Source organism: Medicago sativa, chromosome 1, assembly GCF_051527215.1.
Source record: "Medicago sativa cultivar Bolivia chromosome 1, Bolivia_mono, whole genome shotgun sequence".
Lineage (NCBI taxonomy): Eukaryota > Viridiplantae > Streptophyta > Magnoliopsida > Fabales > Fabaceae > Medicago > Medicago sativa.
The window spans coordinates 49,867,592-49,884,336 of record NC_140749.1 but is presented as its reverse complement, the minus strand read 5'-3'; the positions used below and the strand labels follow the sequence as shown (position 1 = coordinate 49,884,336).

The 16,745-nt window shown below is 33.8% G+C and overlaps 3 protein-coding genes and 1 long non-coding RNA gene across 4 annotated transcripts; 1 reads left to right on the top strand and 3 right to left on the bottom strand.

Annotated features, from left to right (window-relative positions):
• Positions 1 to 1,274: 1,274 nt before the first annotated feature.
• On the bottom strand, positions 1,275 to 2,552 carry LOC146955091 (F-box/kelch-repeat protein At3g23880-like). Its single transcript, XM_085747684.1, has one exon. The coding sequence runs from the start codon at positions 2,550 to 2,552 to the stop codon at positions 1,275 to 1,277; it is 1,278 nt and encodes a 425-aa protein (XP_085603810.1).
• A 2,702-nt stretch (positions 2,553 to 5,254) lies between these two features.
• LOC146955090 (uncharacterized) lies at positions 5,255 to 7,522 on the bottom strand. Its single transcript, XR_015007978.1, has 3 exons — positions 7,476 to 7,522; positions 6,800 to 6,843; positions 5,255 to 5,482 (listed from the first exon to the last, which is right to left on the bottom strand). It is a non-coding gene; the product is annotated as an uncharacterized LOC146955090 (long non-coding RNA).
• Positions 7,523 to 7,745: 223 nt separating this feature from the next.
• On the bottom strand, positions 7,746 to 8,645 carry LOC146955089 (F-box/kelch-repeat protein At3g23880-like). Its single transcript, XM_085747674.1, has one exon. The coding sequence runs from the start codon at positions 8,643 to 8,645 to the stop codon at positions 7,746 to 7,748; it is 900 nt and encodes a 299-aa protein (XP_085603800.1).
• Positions 8,646 to 14,403: 5,758 nt separating this feature from the next.
• LOC146955088 (F-box/kelch-repeat protein At3g23880-like) lies at positions 14,404 to 15,663 on the top strand. Its single transcript, XM_085747662.1, has one exon. The coding sequence runs from the start codon at positions 14,404 to 14,406 to the stop codon at positions 15,661 to 15,663; it is 1,260 nt and encodes a 419-aa protein (XP_085603788.1).
• The last annotated feature ends 1,082 nt before the right edge of the window (positions 15,664 to 16,745 follow it).

The window sequence follows — 16,745 nt, the reverse complement described above, 5'->3', positions numbered from 1 at the left end:
TAACACAATTTTTTGACTAATTATTAAATAACACAATCAAAATCTACCAAAAAATAACAATTAAGTAATAGTAAAAACATTATATTATTTTAATAATTATAATATATTGTTTTAGTCTATGTATGATAATAAATATAATAGTATATTATTTTAATCGCATCTGCGCTGCGCTTCTGCATCGCACCATTTTTTTACCCTATTTTTTGGCCACATCAAAGCATGAGTCCTATATCCGCCCATGCTTATGGGACTCCACTTGCGTAACATAGGAAAATCTATGTTATATAACATTGTTCAATCAGTGTGTGACACGTGGATTTTGACCTCCTAACCTTCGAAATCGGTTAATTAAAAAAGTGATTTTAAAAGATTTTTGTCTTTTTTGAAAAAAAAGATATTTTTATTTTTATCTTTATTTTCATTTTTATCCCTTAGGATTGTATTACTGGCTCTGATACCAGATTTTGGACAGAATCGCCAGCGGAATTTTCTTCAACTTTATCTAAAAGTTGTTTTAGACTACTTAGTCCTTCAAAAGGCCATAATAATATTTTAGCTCTTTCTTTCTGTTGCATAGAAAGATTTTCTACTTCTGCTATTTCTTCTAAGAGTAAATTTATAAAAGAAATATGTGTAATTAGTAAATTCACGAAAACTCCAAAGAGTTGCTTTCATTATTATCCTGTTGTAGTTTATTTCTAGGAAAATGCTATTTATCTAGAAAAATAGCATCAAGAATTTTTCAAGACACATGTGGCAAGTTTTAATTGCATGATTAATTTGTCTACTTCCTATTTTTCAGCCACACCTCCTTGAATTGTGGCAAATAGTGCATTGTGATTGGTTGCTCTTTATTCTTGAAGAATTCTTGATGTTTTTTTTCTAGATATATAGCATTGCTCTTATTTCTATTCGATTGACTAGATTGAACTACATCATTCATTACATTGTCACAGGTCATAGTTTTTTGCTATCTAATGCATCCTCTTTGAAAGGTGTTATATCATCTATATTAATTTTCAATTTTGTACTACATATTATAGTACATATTTGTCTTTTATTTGTACCGACAAGTTAATAAAACGGACTCTTCAACGCATATGAGGCAATGACTCAGTTTTAATTTTGTACACTTCCACAATGTCCTCAACATGTGAGGTGATGTCACCGTGTTTTGATAAAGTAAAAACCTAAAATGCATAACAGGAACTGAAGTTCGACAAGGTTGTAGTTGAATATAATGCACAAATGGTATAACACATACATACCTTACATTAAGAACAAGGCGATATCAAACTTTCAATGTAGATTTCTGGCTGCCTCAAATTATTGAAATTTTCAATATCTTGTATCTTCAAAGTACTATTTATGGGATCATAAACAACCAACTCTGATTTGATCGTCTTAGACTCCTGCAGCACTTGATCGTCCTCAGAAATATGAATTACTTTATAAACAGAGAATAAATGATCGTTATATCTCATGTCAGGAACACTGATCAATTTAGTCCAAGACTCTCTATTTCCATATTCTTTCATAAGCCAAATATCGGAAGCCATGTGATGTACATGTCTAGCAAGGATGCACAAGCAATCCCTCGAAACCCACATCTTCAAAGCAAGCATTTCTGCCCCATAATCAGGCTGCAAAATCTCATTATAGGACTCTGTCCCGAAGTCAAGAGAAACTATGGGTAGCAAAATATTGGAATCAATGGGATCAAGTATAAACCAATTAATTGTGCCATTAACAAATATTCCCGATTGAAGTTGAGTGGGAGAAAAAATTACAGAAGGAAAGTCTTGTATCGATCTCCAAGAATCAGTATCCGACGTATGAACTTTCACTTGAGTTTTGTAAATGGTATAACTACGATAACATATATACATAGAAACATCGACAACTTTGTATTTATCAATCAAATGATCATAGCCAAAGCCATAAACGGTCTCCCCATGTCCGTAGCCATTAAGAAATTCGTAGTCATCAATTGCCTGTGTTTTATCCAAATAAGGCAATAGTTTGTATTTTCTAGTGGAAGGGTTCCACAAGGCAGGTTCAATATAGTTTCCAATCAAATACTTACTTTGAGTTAAGCAAAGGATCCCATCGCAAGAGCCAACTATGTTAGTAGAAATGTGTTCACTGTTGAGAGGGTAGTTGATATGTGTACCGTCGATGATGGTCCCATTACTGTTGCTGAAGAATGAACAGAGAGGATAAACTACGTGAGAGAAATTAGGTGAGTGTCTCCTGCAGTTTAAAATGAGTTTGGGGTTAATTCTTGACATGAGAAGGTGTTTTCTGGCGAACTTGCGATCGGAGGAAATAAGTGAATTCCATGATTTGCAGACGCATTTGAGTGTCATCCGGAATTTGACGGGAAGTCTCCATAGAATTTCTATTATCAGCTCAAATGGAAGAGAATCATCTGCGAGAGGGTAGGAAGATGAAGAGAGCAATATTAGGGTTCCTGCGGCGGAGGTGGCGAATTGCTGCTTATTTTGGTGAGACCAAACGGTGTCGTTTGTGTCTTCGCCATCGTTACCCATTTCTCTGTGTGGCTGCAACGAAAGGAGTACAACAGTGTCACCTGAGTAATGTTAGGGTTCTCTTGTGTATAACAAAACCGTAAATAAACGTAACTATTGTCGATTTAATGTTGATTTTTTTTAGTTACACTCTTAAAACATCTTGTTACACCCAAAATTTCATTAACATTAACATTTTATCATAGTACCAAAACAGCCCTTTGTTTCATATTCACTTTACAAGTATATTTTAATCTTGCAATCTTACTCTTCACCTCTCTCTCCCACAAAATATTCGTTGAAGGTTAAAAAAATATATGAAAGATTAAAGATCAAATCTTCTATTTCAATGCATAAGTTCATTTTTGAACAATTTTTTGTTTTTAATTCTTTTTTCCATACTTATAGTTCTATTGGATCGTGTGCTTGATCTGATAGTGCATCATCAATTAGGTCAGTGTCACTGTCTTTTTCTAATTAATTGTGAAATTTGCATTTGTAATTTGGGTTGATCTTCAATTGTCGTGTGAGATTCATGATTTGATTGGTTGCTAATTTGCATTCCATTATTTCTTGGTAATTTGGCAGGGAGGCTTTGATGTTCTTCGTGTGACACTAACAACAATTATGGTCGGTGTACGGGAACATTTTAGAGAGAGAAGCTCTCACTTCTCTCTAACTCTCCTCCCGAGCTCTGAGTAGGGTTTCTTATTCATCTAAGTGGTGGTTGTTCCCCAGCACTTCCTGGTCTGCCCTCCCTACTTGGGAGTACACTCCTAGGTACTCCTAGTATCCTTTTCCTTTTTCCTTTGATCCATGTTTCTGATGTGTTCTTCCATGGAGGGTTGGAAGAGTGTCCAAACCACACAACAACCCATCAAGCTTCCATCCACCGCTGTCAAATATCTCTCTCAAGGAGAGAGACCCCCACCAAAGCCTCCCCCTCCAAACCACTTCTCTGTGACTACTCCAACTTCACCAGATCTGAGTTCGATCTGGCCACCACTAAAACCACTGTGGTTTTATTGTGGGTTGGTGTCTTCTACTGTTTTTTGCTTTAGCTTCATGGTTGTTATGTTTGATTGTACGTTTCTGTGTTTTTCTTGTGTTATGTTTTGCAATTTCTGTTCATGTTTCTATTTGTCATGGTTGCACAAAAGCTGTTTGTTAAAATGCCTCGACGGTGCTGGACTTTTTGGACTAGAGTTATGTGTGCAGATTTGAAAGTGGCTGCCAACAATCTCTATCTCTTCTCAACCAAACAAATGAATTCCAAATTTGTGATGAGTTTGACTAATTTCGAGACCACATATAGTCGATATGTGCTTGTAAAAGTCAAAGAAATGATCCTTAATTGGATAGATAAAAAGACTGTGGATCTTCTCTTCTCCTTTGTCAATGATCACTTGAGGAAGAAATTGGTTTGGGTGATAGGTTTTAGATATTGGTTTGCCAAACCACTCTTGTTTTATGTACTCTCAAAATGTAATGTTGTCCAAGCATTAGCTTATTTAGCTATGTGTGCGCTACCTTTAATGTGTTGATGAGGAATGTCTCCATACATTGTGTTCTAATCATTTGTTAATGCTCTTTGTTTCAATCAATGAAATTATGTGTTTACCATAAATAAAAAAACAATTATGGTCTCATCACAGTTACAGTTACATAGCGGATCCACATTCCTCACTAACAATGAAACAAGGAAATATGGAAAACTTCGAAGAAAAATTGAACACAAAAAATGATTATTAAACGAATCATCTACAACTATTAATCTATAATCTATAACTATTAACAAAGGCAAAACCTTGTTTTGGTGTAGCTCTTTTTTCTACCATATTTACCCTGATTCAATTCAAAACCTCTCACACGACCAATAACTAACTTAAGGGCAAAATTGGGTTTCCATTCTGTTTTATTTGTTTAGTTTTTTTCTTAATAAACCGCAAAACAAAGGAGGATACTAGATTTAATATTTACACAAATACATAAAACAAATGGAGTTTCTACTGCACAACATTGAAATAGAACAACAAAGGGTGTGGTTGAAATTACTGATCTCCGGTAGTAAACAATTCATATGTATGAATGGAAATTCACTTTTTAGTTTGAGTGCTTGAATGCAAAAGTCGGTGCATCCCTTATCAATCGGGCAAATTATGGTAACAATTCTAATTTAATCTCTTCATCAATATTATATTTTCAAAGGTTGTTTTGAATTGTTACTGTAATTTTCTTTCTGTTTATTTCAACAGGGTGCAAGGATCATATTAGAAGTTCATAACCAAAAAGAAAGAAAGCATCAAGAGAGACATATTGCATCAAAACTACAAAAGGACAAAAACTTCTATTTATATCAAAGCAATATCAAACCAATTTTGAATTGGATTTAAAACCATAACTAGGTTGCTTTTAGTAATTGTTTTTTGTAAACTACTAATTTGTACACAAAACCAGATTTAAAATTTCTAGTTTTAACATTGCTGTGCATACTTGGTGTTTCTTATTCGCATTCATCTTCAAAAGTGACAGACATTGGCAAATTGTTTTGATCAATTCACTGAGTTGATAGAAACATCACCAATTTAAGCCCACAGCCTATTATAAATCGATGTGAAGCCTATGTAGCATAGAGGCCATCCCCAAAACGCTATAACCGTGTAGCGGTATACACGCTACGTCAAAGTATAGCGAAACAATTCAAGCACTACACATATGAAAACTAGAACATAGAAGGAATACATAAATTAAAAACAAATTCATCACTAATCATCGAAGTTCATCGCTATTAATATTTCAAACAAAATATAATTCAAGTAGCAAATAGGTTCTAGTCTCCAAGGCTTAAAATAAACGAAAGAAAGGAAAAACAGAAGCATTTTCCAATGTCTACGGGCACAATAATCATCTGCAGTATTGCCAAAAGATGCATCAAAAGGCTCCTTCACAATCTGCAATTAAAAACATAAATCTCAAATGAAACTCTCAAGAAAGAAAGAAAAACAATCAAGAGTATTTCTTATTTAAGACATCCATCTTCCATGGACAGAATCACACTCACATAAAAGATATACCCCATCAGCAGGAATTTTATAAACTAGAAGAAATTAGCAATATTGTACATTGACAAAAGGAAATTAGCAGGTTTTAGTTTCTCAAGTATAACTCAGAGAAATCCTATACACACACGAGTTTTTTATCGTTTTATATTAAGTCTAAATGTTATCCTATTATGTTATTCACACAACCATAGCAAACTGTCATGACCAGAAACAGTTATTACCTTCAGATCAAAAGACATAGAGGAGATGACTTGTTTGAAAAGAAAACCTGATGAGTAATGCATTAGTGTTTTTACCAAGGATAACTTTTAGATAGGACGCTGTTGAATAATTGGTCATCAACCAATGTTTTGAGTTGTTATTGGTTTATTTTTCGTAGACTTTACACAACCTGAATCCCTCACAGTTATGTTGAAACATAGTTTGAAACTGCTCAATACAAAATAATGAAATACCGAGCTACTCAAAGAAACAAAAGCTCGTTATCTGTCAAGTAAAAGGGATATAACACCCTTACACTAGATGTCATGTATTCATAAGTTCACCATAATCTTATTTGATATATAATCGACATCGGTTATGATAAAAGGAAAAATGTTAGAAATTTCATAGAAAAATAAATCTACATAACTATCAGTTATCAAACTTTGGGTAATTTTTTATAACATAGGATCTACTTATGAATGATATTTTCGGTAAAAAACGTATTTCATCTCTAGAAAAACCTGAGCTACATAAAGTCTCTGGGTTTTCTAAGTTCCTTGAATTGCCTAATGTACCTGAAACTCCTAAAGACAATGTTAACAAAACTTATTTCATCTCTGATGAGTTTTCCAAGTTTGAACTACAATTTTCATTACATTGTCTCAAGTCCCAGTTGTTTGCTATCTAATGCACTCTCTTTGATATGGGTGTAATAAGATTTATATTAATTTTCAATTTTGTAGTACATATTTGTGTCTTATATTTGGGCCAACATGTTAATAAAACGAACTCTTTAACACTTATGCGGCAATGGCTCAGTTTTAACCCTTGTTGATGTCCTAAGCAGATGATGTGAGGGTCACCCTGTTCACTTAAAATTCTCTTTAACTATCCCCACCTTTAATTTCTTAACCACCCTTGGATTTAAAATAATCATCCTAAATGGCGAAGAGAAACCCATAATACAAATATAGTCATTCAAGTAATTTTAAAAGAACTTACATCCCAAAGAATGCCAAGATCTCAGCTGTTAGAAGCCCACCAAACTGCACAAAGAATGATGAGTCAAAAATCAAATTGATGTTTTTCATTTTACAAATATGTAACAATAATCATATACAAATTGGTGTAAACTAAATGGTGAACCAAATTGGCAAAAACAGTTTTATAGAGCAAATATAAAATCTATTATTACTATGACCCAATGAACCACACTTTTCAGCCTTCCTAATTTTTGAAGAATATAGACCCACTAAACAGATAAGTATCAAGATATAGAGAGGTCAGCTTATTCAACTGACGACCCACATGAAAACGATTAGTAGTAATGTCAAAGCAGAAGATGAAATGAAAACGATTAGGTTAAATTTTTACTACTACCACAACATTTGTGCAGCAGGTAGCAGATATGTTAAGAACCAAACCACTAACTATACAATGCAATGCATGATTTGTGGGTTGTATGAAATGTAATGCACAGCTTAGGAACCAGTAACTTTAACAAACAGATAAATGAAACAAACACAACAGATGTTGAACGTATCGATCCGTAGTTAACAATGATCCATTAAGATACCATTGATAAAGATAAAACATAAAATACATATCAGGAACCGGAGTTTGACATAAATTTGCAGTTGAATATAATGCACAGAAGGTATAGCACATGCATACTAACATTAAGAACAAGGTGATATCAAACTCTCAACGTATATTCCCTGGAACCTCAAATCAATTTCTTGGAACCTCAAGTCATTGAAATTTTCAATATCTTGAATCTTCAAAGTACCATTTATGGGATGGTAAACAACCAACTCCGATTTCCGGTCATTCGAAATTTTCAACATCACTTGATCGTCTTCAGAAACATAAAGTACATTATTAATCCATCCCATGTCAGGAACACTGGCCAATTTAACCCAAGACTCTCTATTTCCATATTCCTTCATTAGCCAAATATCTGTAAACTTGTCATCTCGACGACAAAGGATGCACAAACAATGGGCTGATCACCATTACTTACCAACCAATTAATTCTGCCACTCACAGATATTCCCGATTGAAGATCATAGTACTCAAAAATTACAGGAGGAAATTCTTGTATCAATCTCCAAGAATTGGTACCGGACGTATGAACTTTCACTTGAATATCGTGAACGGTAAATTTATTATAACATATATACATAGAAACAGCAACAACTTTGTATTTATCAATCAAATGATCATAGCCAAAGCCATAAACGGTCTTCACAAATTCGTAGTAGTCATTAAGAAACCAGTCGTCATTATTATCTAGTCGTGGATGATCCATTGCAGGTAATAGGTTGTATTTTCTAGTGGAAGGGTTCCACAAGGCAGGTCGTTGATCCCGTTCACATAAATTGTTCTTTGAAGATTCAGCTAAACAAAGGATACCATCGCAAGAGCCAACTATGTTAATAGAACCGTCTTCACTGCTGAGAGGGTACTTGATAAATGTACCGTCGATGATCCCGTTCACATTGCGGAAGCATGAACGGAGAGGATAAACTCTGCGAGAGAACTCGGGTGATTGTTTGTGTTTCATGAAGCTTAAAATGAGTTTTGGATTCATAGTTGAAACACGAAGGTGTTTCATGGCGAATTTGCGATCGGAGGAAATTAGGGAATTCCAGGATTTGCAGACGCATTTGAGTTTCATGAGGAATTTGACAGGGAGCCTCCATAGAATTTCTATTATCAGCTCAAATGGAAGAGAATCATCTCCGTTGGTGGTGGTAATGGCCAATTGCTGCCTCTTCGAGACTGTATCCACCTCTAGAGGATGAGACCATCCGGTGTCGTGTTTTTGATCGCCGTCGTTACCCATTTCTCAATATTACTGTGTAATGTTAGGGTTCCCTTTGTGATAATATATGAAGAAAACTTTTTTATTTTCTAAAAAAAAAATGTAATATTTTTTGAGTATCTTTTCTCACACTATAAGTTACTCGCGCACCGTATTTTTTTATTCTTTTTTTCAAAAGTACCTTTTGTTTGGATTTATTTTAGTGATGTTTGGATTCGAAAATCTGAAACTTAGCAAAATAAAAGAAAATGTGTCGTAGTTGATATCAAAAGTTTTTATTGACCGTAGTACGATCACCGTATACACTGCAAGACAATTTTAGGGATCGTATGAGCGGTCAGCAGTGACCATGATATCGTAAGCACTCCCAACTAAAAAATGAGAAAGATTTTAGGGATCGTATGAGAGGTCAGCAGTGACCATGATATCGTAAGCACTCCCAACTAAAAAATGAGAAAGAAAAGGTAATAAAAGATGAGAAGTGAAGAACAAATGAATATGTTAGACTATTTATAGTCATAAACCAATCTTAGACTATAACTAGGGGTGAAAATGGACTAGGTCGAACCGAGATTTGTAAGGAGGTGTAAGCTTGACCTACTTTAAAAATTATAGGCCTGAGCATGACTTATTACCCGTCATAGGTTTATTTTTAATGTCTAACCTGGCCTTCTTAAAGGCCTCACGAAGCCTAAAAGCTGATTTAAAAGTCTATTTTACACTAAGGTCTTGCAACCTATAAGCCTACTACTAAATAAGCCAAAACTTATGAAGGCCTAAAACACACAAATAAGTATGCTACTAAATAACGAAATCTTACAAAGGTCTAATCATACCAATATATCTGGTAAATAACCAAATCATTTGAAGGCTTGAGTTTATGAAGAAAAAAACTTCAGCAATATATTAAATGGAATATATATTTTATATAAAAAGCTTAATAGGCCAGCCTGATAAATTTAATAGGCTTTTTTGTATGCATAAGCCTAACCTATTTAATTTTTTGACAAAATAAAAGATATTCATTCATTCAAATTGAAAGAGTACATCGATATAATGCAAATTCGCTAAAAACAAAAAGGATGAATATGTGAACAGACTCACAGCATCCATGTTAATAGCATAAAACGGCAAAGTACAAATGCCTACACATATGACTATATTTAAATCTCCGGAATAGCCATGTTTCCGAATCTGCAACGTGGATGACGCCAAAGTCATTGATCGAAGCTGATCTGACAATCTGAAGCGATCAAATACCTGAGAGAAACAAGAAAAACAAACAACGTCGCACAAAGGCGGCGAACAACCAATGTCGCACGAAGACGACAGAATCACAAAATAAAACGAAATAGATGTGAAAATCACTTATTTCAATAAAAGGGAAATAGAAAAACGAGTTAGAGGGGTGATTTTGGGTCAAAAATTGACCCTAAATCACCCCTCTTTGGTGGATGATGGAGAAGAAACTAGGATTTTTGTGACGGCTCACTCTTTGGTGGATGATGGAGAAGAACTAGGGTTTTTGTGACAGCTCACAAGAGAGAAAGGAAAAAGAGAGAGAGATCTGCTAAACTCAATTACTAGTATTAAGCCTAACCTATTTAATTAAATAGCCTTTATAAAAAGCTTGAGCCAGACATTTTTATTATACGAGTTGGGCCGAGATAGGATAAAAATAGGCTAGGTCATATGTCCTTGTCGGATGGCATGACCTTTTCCCACCCCTAACTATAACTATAGTCAAAGGAAACGTTTACAATACCTAAACTGATCAAAAATAACATTGAAACACCACAAATCATCCAGACCTTTGGTGTAACGCCATCGTCCTCTGTCTGGGATGGTTTGTTTGGATTATATAAGTAAAATTCTTCACAAATATTTCAGATTATATAATCCGAACTGTGTCATATTGTGTTTAAGCTTGATCTTTGGAGGGTTCTCGTAGTAAATAACATAGCAAAAAAATACAAAACATAATTCAACGGCGTAAAACAACATAATAACAGAAGTGATGATGAAAGGGAAGGTGTTTCGAGAGGTGTAAAATATTGAATGTATAATCCAAACATTAAATATAATAATTTCAAATACATCAAATGACATATTTGAGCCTTATATAAATTAGCTCTTCATTTGGTTCTTACCAAGAGACTTTTAATCTCAATATTGCTATATTTATTCATAGATTATTGAGCTAATACACATTGTAGAAATTTTGAGGAGCGCATGAGGTAATTTAGTTTAACTAGTATGGAGCCTGTGCCAAGCACGGGTAACTATTGTCACTTTTTCAATTCGTATTTTTCATTGTTTTTATAACTTTTGTTAACATGGGCCATTGTAATAGAATTTTAAAATAAAAGTATAATGTATTTTGTGAAGTATTTAATCAATGAAAATTATTTGAGGACTATTTTAGCTATAAAAACGGAACAATTCTTTATTTCTGTCAAGTAGATTATTGGTTAGAAATTTACCTCATAAAGTAAATAAGTGGCCAATTTGGGTTTGGATCACGTCCTTTGCATTTTACATACGATGTCCCTATAAATTGAGTTAAATTCACATAGACAATGTCCTTGTAAAATATTCCCTATGTATATCATTGTTTTCATTTGATTTTTTTTAAAAAAAATTGAGTTGAAATATTCTTTCTCAATCCCTTTGTAGCTTCAACAAAAATTTATCTATCATACTTCAGTAAGGGGGGTAGTGCTTAAGATAGAGAATATTTTTTTCACGACACGTTCACGACGTATGTTTTAACTACTTTGACCAAGCTTATACCACATTTACGACTTTTCCTACCACAGTTTAGCACATCAACATTCGTGATTTTTCACGACAAATTACTTCACAAATAGAAGTGCTCTTTCAGTAAAGTAATTATTAAATGGCATAATCATATTTAAATGACAGATATTGCATCATAAACTCCTATGCTTCTACTACTAACATCATGTGGTGATTGTAAAAAAATGGTTGAAATATTTATTAAATAAAAAGACAGTACTAAAAGGGGCATGCTAACTTGTGTCGAGCACATATTAAGGTTTCTATAAAAAGCAAATATTTATTGAGAAAATTAAATCAATATTTGTGAAATAAATTGACACATTTTCCAATGCAAAATTTCTATCTATGGTATCTTAACATGTGCCTAAGGACTCATGTTAGCATTTCTCATACTAAGTATAATGTTTGATGTAGACAAAGCAACAAACCATGGCCATATGTTGCACCATCATTAGCCCCACGTAAATACAAAACAATAGTATAGTTATATCAGAATTTGGAGATATTAAAAAAACGGCCATAAGTAGTCAAATGTACAACATTAAGACAAAAAAATAAAAATTAAACCAAATCCATCATATTTATATTCATAAATACAATGTTCTAGAGAAAGTTATTTTCTGACAACTTTCTCTCTCATATTCACATTATTTTTTTCTTTATCTCTCTTTTGCTTTATATCAATGGGAAACAGCTCAGAAGTAGCATGCGCAGGGCGAACAACAGGGTACAATACATCATAATTCTAGATGGCAGCCACCATATAACAGTTATGTAAAATGCAAAGTTGACACGGCGTTGTTTGGGAATCAAAATTGCTTTAGTAATTGGTATGTGTATTTGGAACTTTCATGGCCATTTTCTTAAAGCACTTACGAAATGGTATGAATGTTCCCCTCCTCCCCTAGCGGCAGGGGCATTTGGACTAAAAGAGGCTATTTTATGACTTGGTGAGTTGGGTCTATCAAACGTGTAAATTGAATTAGATTGTAAATTAGTGGTGGAAGACATTGTTGTTAGAACTAAAAACGAGTTAATTTGGTCATATCATGTCTAATTGTAGATCACTTGGTTATTTTTCAAACTTTAAGATAAGTTTTGCTAGAAGACAATCAAATTTTGTTACTCATACTTTAGCAAGGGCGTCAAAATTATATGCTAGTTATCATATTTTCTATTTGATTCCATCTTAAATTACCTCTATTGTAATGAATGAAATAATATAAGTTGTTCTTGGTAAAAAAAAAATCTTGACGTGAGTTTGCCGTTAGAAAGAAGAGAGGCAATGCATATAGCGGTGATACCTTATCCATCAGAATAGTCGGTTAAATTTAAAAAAAATCTTATAGGTTGATTTTTTTTAAAATAATTCGTATAGGTTGAATATTAATGCAAATAGAATTAAATTAAAACTTATAAATACATTTTTGAAATAAAAAACAAGAAGAAACTTAAGAATTTGTCAAGAAAAAAAGAAAAAACTTAAGAAGAGAAAAATTTGTCTTAGTAAAAAAAAAAAAAAAACATTCTTTAAAACTTTCCTTTGAATTTCTGACTACTAGGATGAGTGGCTAAAGTTTAATTAATGTTTTTCTATGTTGCAGTTTGGTTAGATTTGATTTGGTTATTAAAATAAAAACCATAAACCAAATCGAACAGTATGCTTGAGTAAAAAAATAGTCCAATTACATTCGAATTAAATACGATTTTCTTGATTTAAGTTGATTCGATTTGCAATTATTCTATGAAAATTGCTTTTCTAACATTCATAACTTCACAATGACACAAGAAAATTACCCAAAAGCCCCAGCGGTAGTTAACTACCGTTGAGCAAGCCGGCATCAGTTAACTGCCGCTGAGGCCAGCGGTAGTTAACTACTGCTACATGCGTTCTGGGATTCAACCTCTTTTTCAATCATTCAACCTCTTTTTTCATCATTCAACCTTTTTTTTTCAACAGTCAACCTATTTTTTCAACATTCAACCTATTTTTTCTACGTTTTTTCCCTATAAAAACCCTCACATTCTCACATTTCCTCACATTCTCTCCTCCTTACTCTCATTTCCTCACATTCTCTCCTCTTTACTCTTCCTCTTTCTTCTACAAAATGTTGGTTTGTCATCATTCACCTTTCATTGAAATAGGCCTCTTTGAAAATTTCAAGAGGTTTAACTCTAGGATTTAGGGTTTATGGTCTGTGGTTTTTTTCTTTGTTTTAACTCAAGCGGTAGTTAAATGTATCATTAAGCAACACGAGTGCAAAGGTGAGGAACAATTTTGGGTCATCTTGGTGTTGTCTTGTATGAGTATCTTGGAGAAGAGTATCCAGAAGTTCTAGGTTCAATTTTGGGTGCTCTCAAGTCAATTGTTAATGTTATTGGTATGACAAAGATGACCCCACCTATTATGGATAAATGTACGATGAAGATGTTATTTTTAATGTTATTGGTATGACGAAGATGACTCCACCTATTAAGGAATAAATGTACGACGAAGATGTAATTTTTAATGTTATTGGTACGACGAAGCAGATTTAGTTTTACCCCATTGTAAATGTATTATTATATTAATAAAATGTGATTTTATATCTATTACTTTTGTACTTTTATTTTAGTTTTTATTTGCATTTATTTTAAGATTGTATATGAAATAAAAAAATTCAAATAAAAAATGTGTATCAAAGAATAAATAAATTCGAAAAAAAATTAATTAAATCCAGCGGCAGTTAACTGCGCTTGCTCAACGGTAGTTAACTACCACTGAGAGATTTTAGGTAATTTTCATGTATCATTGTGAACTTAATGTATGTCAGAAAAGCAATTTTCTTATTCTATTGGATTGGTTCGGTTTTTAACCCTAATTCCAGTCCATTAGGAATAGTAACTGAAACACTCGATTGTATCTTTAAATACTCTATTGTTGTCTCAGAATTGAAATCCTTCTAGTGTGAACCCTAACATCTCCGCACCCAAAAAAATGGAATCATCACCAGATGGCGATGACAAAAACAACGACACTGGTTGGTCTCATGCTCTAACTGTGAAAACCGTCTCGAAGAGGCAGCAATTGGCCACCACAACTGCAGGAACCCTAACTTTACCACCACCACCACCACTACCAACTCTTCCATTTGAGCTGATAATAGAAATTCTATGGAGGCTTCCCGTCAAATTACTCATGAAACTCAAATGTCTCTGCAAATCATGGAATTCACTAATTTCCTCGGATCGCAAGTTCGCCATGAAACACCTTCGCATGTCAAGAATGAACCCCAAACTCATTATAAACTTCAAAACACACTCATTCGATTCCACTCGCATAGTTTATCCTATCCGTTCATTTTTCACCAATGGCAACGGGATCATCGACAGTATCGATTGCGACAAATCTATTAACATAGTTGGCTCTTGCGACGGTATCCTTTGCTTATTTCAACAAAAGAATTCTTCGGGTAAAAACTTTATTCCACCTTCCTTGTCCTTGTGGAACCCTTCCACTGGAAAATACAACCCATTGCCTTATTTGGATGAACCACGGCTAAACAATGACGACTGGTTTGTTGATGACTATGAACCTACTGAGACCGTTTATAGCTTTGGCTATGATCATTTGATTGATAAATACAAAGTTGTTGCTGTTTCTATGTACGGTAAACGTTCGGAAGACGCACGTTATCCATCGGAAGAGGCATACAAAACTCAAGTGAAAGTTCATACGTCTGGTACCAACTCTTGGAGATTGATACAAAACTTTCCTTCTGAAATTTGTATTACCAGACATCTTCAATCGGGAATATTTGTGAGTGGCAGAATTAATTGGTTGGTACGTATTGGTGATCAGCCCATTGTTTCTCTTGATTTGGGGACAGAGTCCTATCAACAGATTTTGTATCCTGATCAGGTGGCAGCTTCTACCTTGGGAGTTTTGAGGGATTGCTTGTGCATCCTTTGTTGTCGAGATGACGAGTTTACAGATATTTGGCTTATGAAGGAATATGGAAATATAGAGTCTTGGATTAAATTGGCCAGTGTTCCTTACATGGGATGGATTAATAATGTACTTTATGTTTCTGAAGACGATCAACTGCTGTTGGATATTTCGGATTACATGTTGAAATCAGAGTTGGTTGTTTACGATCCCAAAAATGGAAACTCGAAGATTCAAGATATTAAAAATTTCTATGATTTGGGGCCCCAGGATATCTACGTTGAGAGTTTGATATCACCTTGTCCTTAATGTTAGTATGTATGTGCTATATCATTTGTGCATTATATTCAACGGCAACTTTATGACAAATTTCTGTTCATGTTGTGTGTTTTATATTTTTTCTTTATCAATGGTATCTTAATAGACCATTGTTAATTACTGATCAATATGTGGAACATGAAAAACGGTTGTGTTTGTTTCATTTATCTGCTTGTTAGAGTTGTTGGTTACTTCGTTGTGCATTACATTTTATACAACCCACAATAATCATGCATTGCATTATATGGTTAGTGGATTGGTTTTCTAAGATTGGAATGTATTCAGATGTAGACCCAGTCAATAGTATATTTGTTAGCATATCTGCTACCTGCTGCACAAATCTTGTTGTGGTAGAAGTAAAAAATTTAAACCTTCTCTGTCAATAGTTAGAACTCAGTCGGAACCTTGTCTAAATTCTTACAAAACTGGGAAACCTCACATCATATGTTCAGAACATTGTGGACAGATAAACCAAGAAGGGTTAAACTGAGCTACTGCCGCATAACTGTTGAAGAGATCGTTTTATTAACATGTTGGCACAAATGAAAGACAAAAATGTGTACTATAATATGTTACTACAAAATTGAAAGTTAATATAAATCATATCACACCCATCAAAGAGCATGCATTAGATAGCAGAAAACCATGACCTGAGACAATGTAATGAAAGATGTGGTTCAAACTTTAGGAGTACTTGTTTCATTGGCTTTAGGAATTTCATGTACATTAGGCAATTCAAGGAACTTAACAAATTTGGAGACTTTATGTAGCTTAGGTTTTTCTAGAGTTGAAATAAGTAGTTTACCAAAAATATCATTCATAAAGTTGATGTCTTGACAAGTGTGTGTGATTCTGTCCCTGAAAGATGGATGTCTTGGATAAGAAATACTCTTGATTTTTTTTTCTTGAGAGTTACATGTGACTTTCTTTCAATTGCAGGTTGTGAAGGATCCCTTTTATGCAACTTTTGGCAATACTGCAGATGATCATTGTGCCTATAGACATTGAGGAATGCTTCTGTTTTTCGTTCTTTCATTCGTTTATTTTACTTTGAACCTTGGAGGCTAGAACTT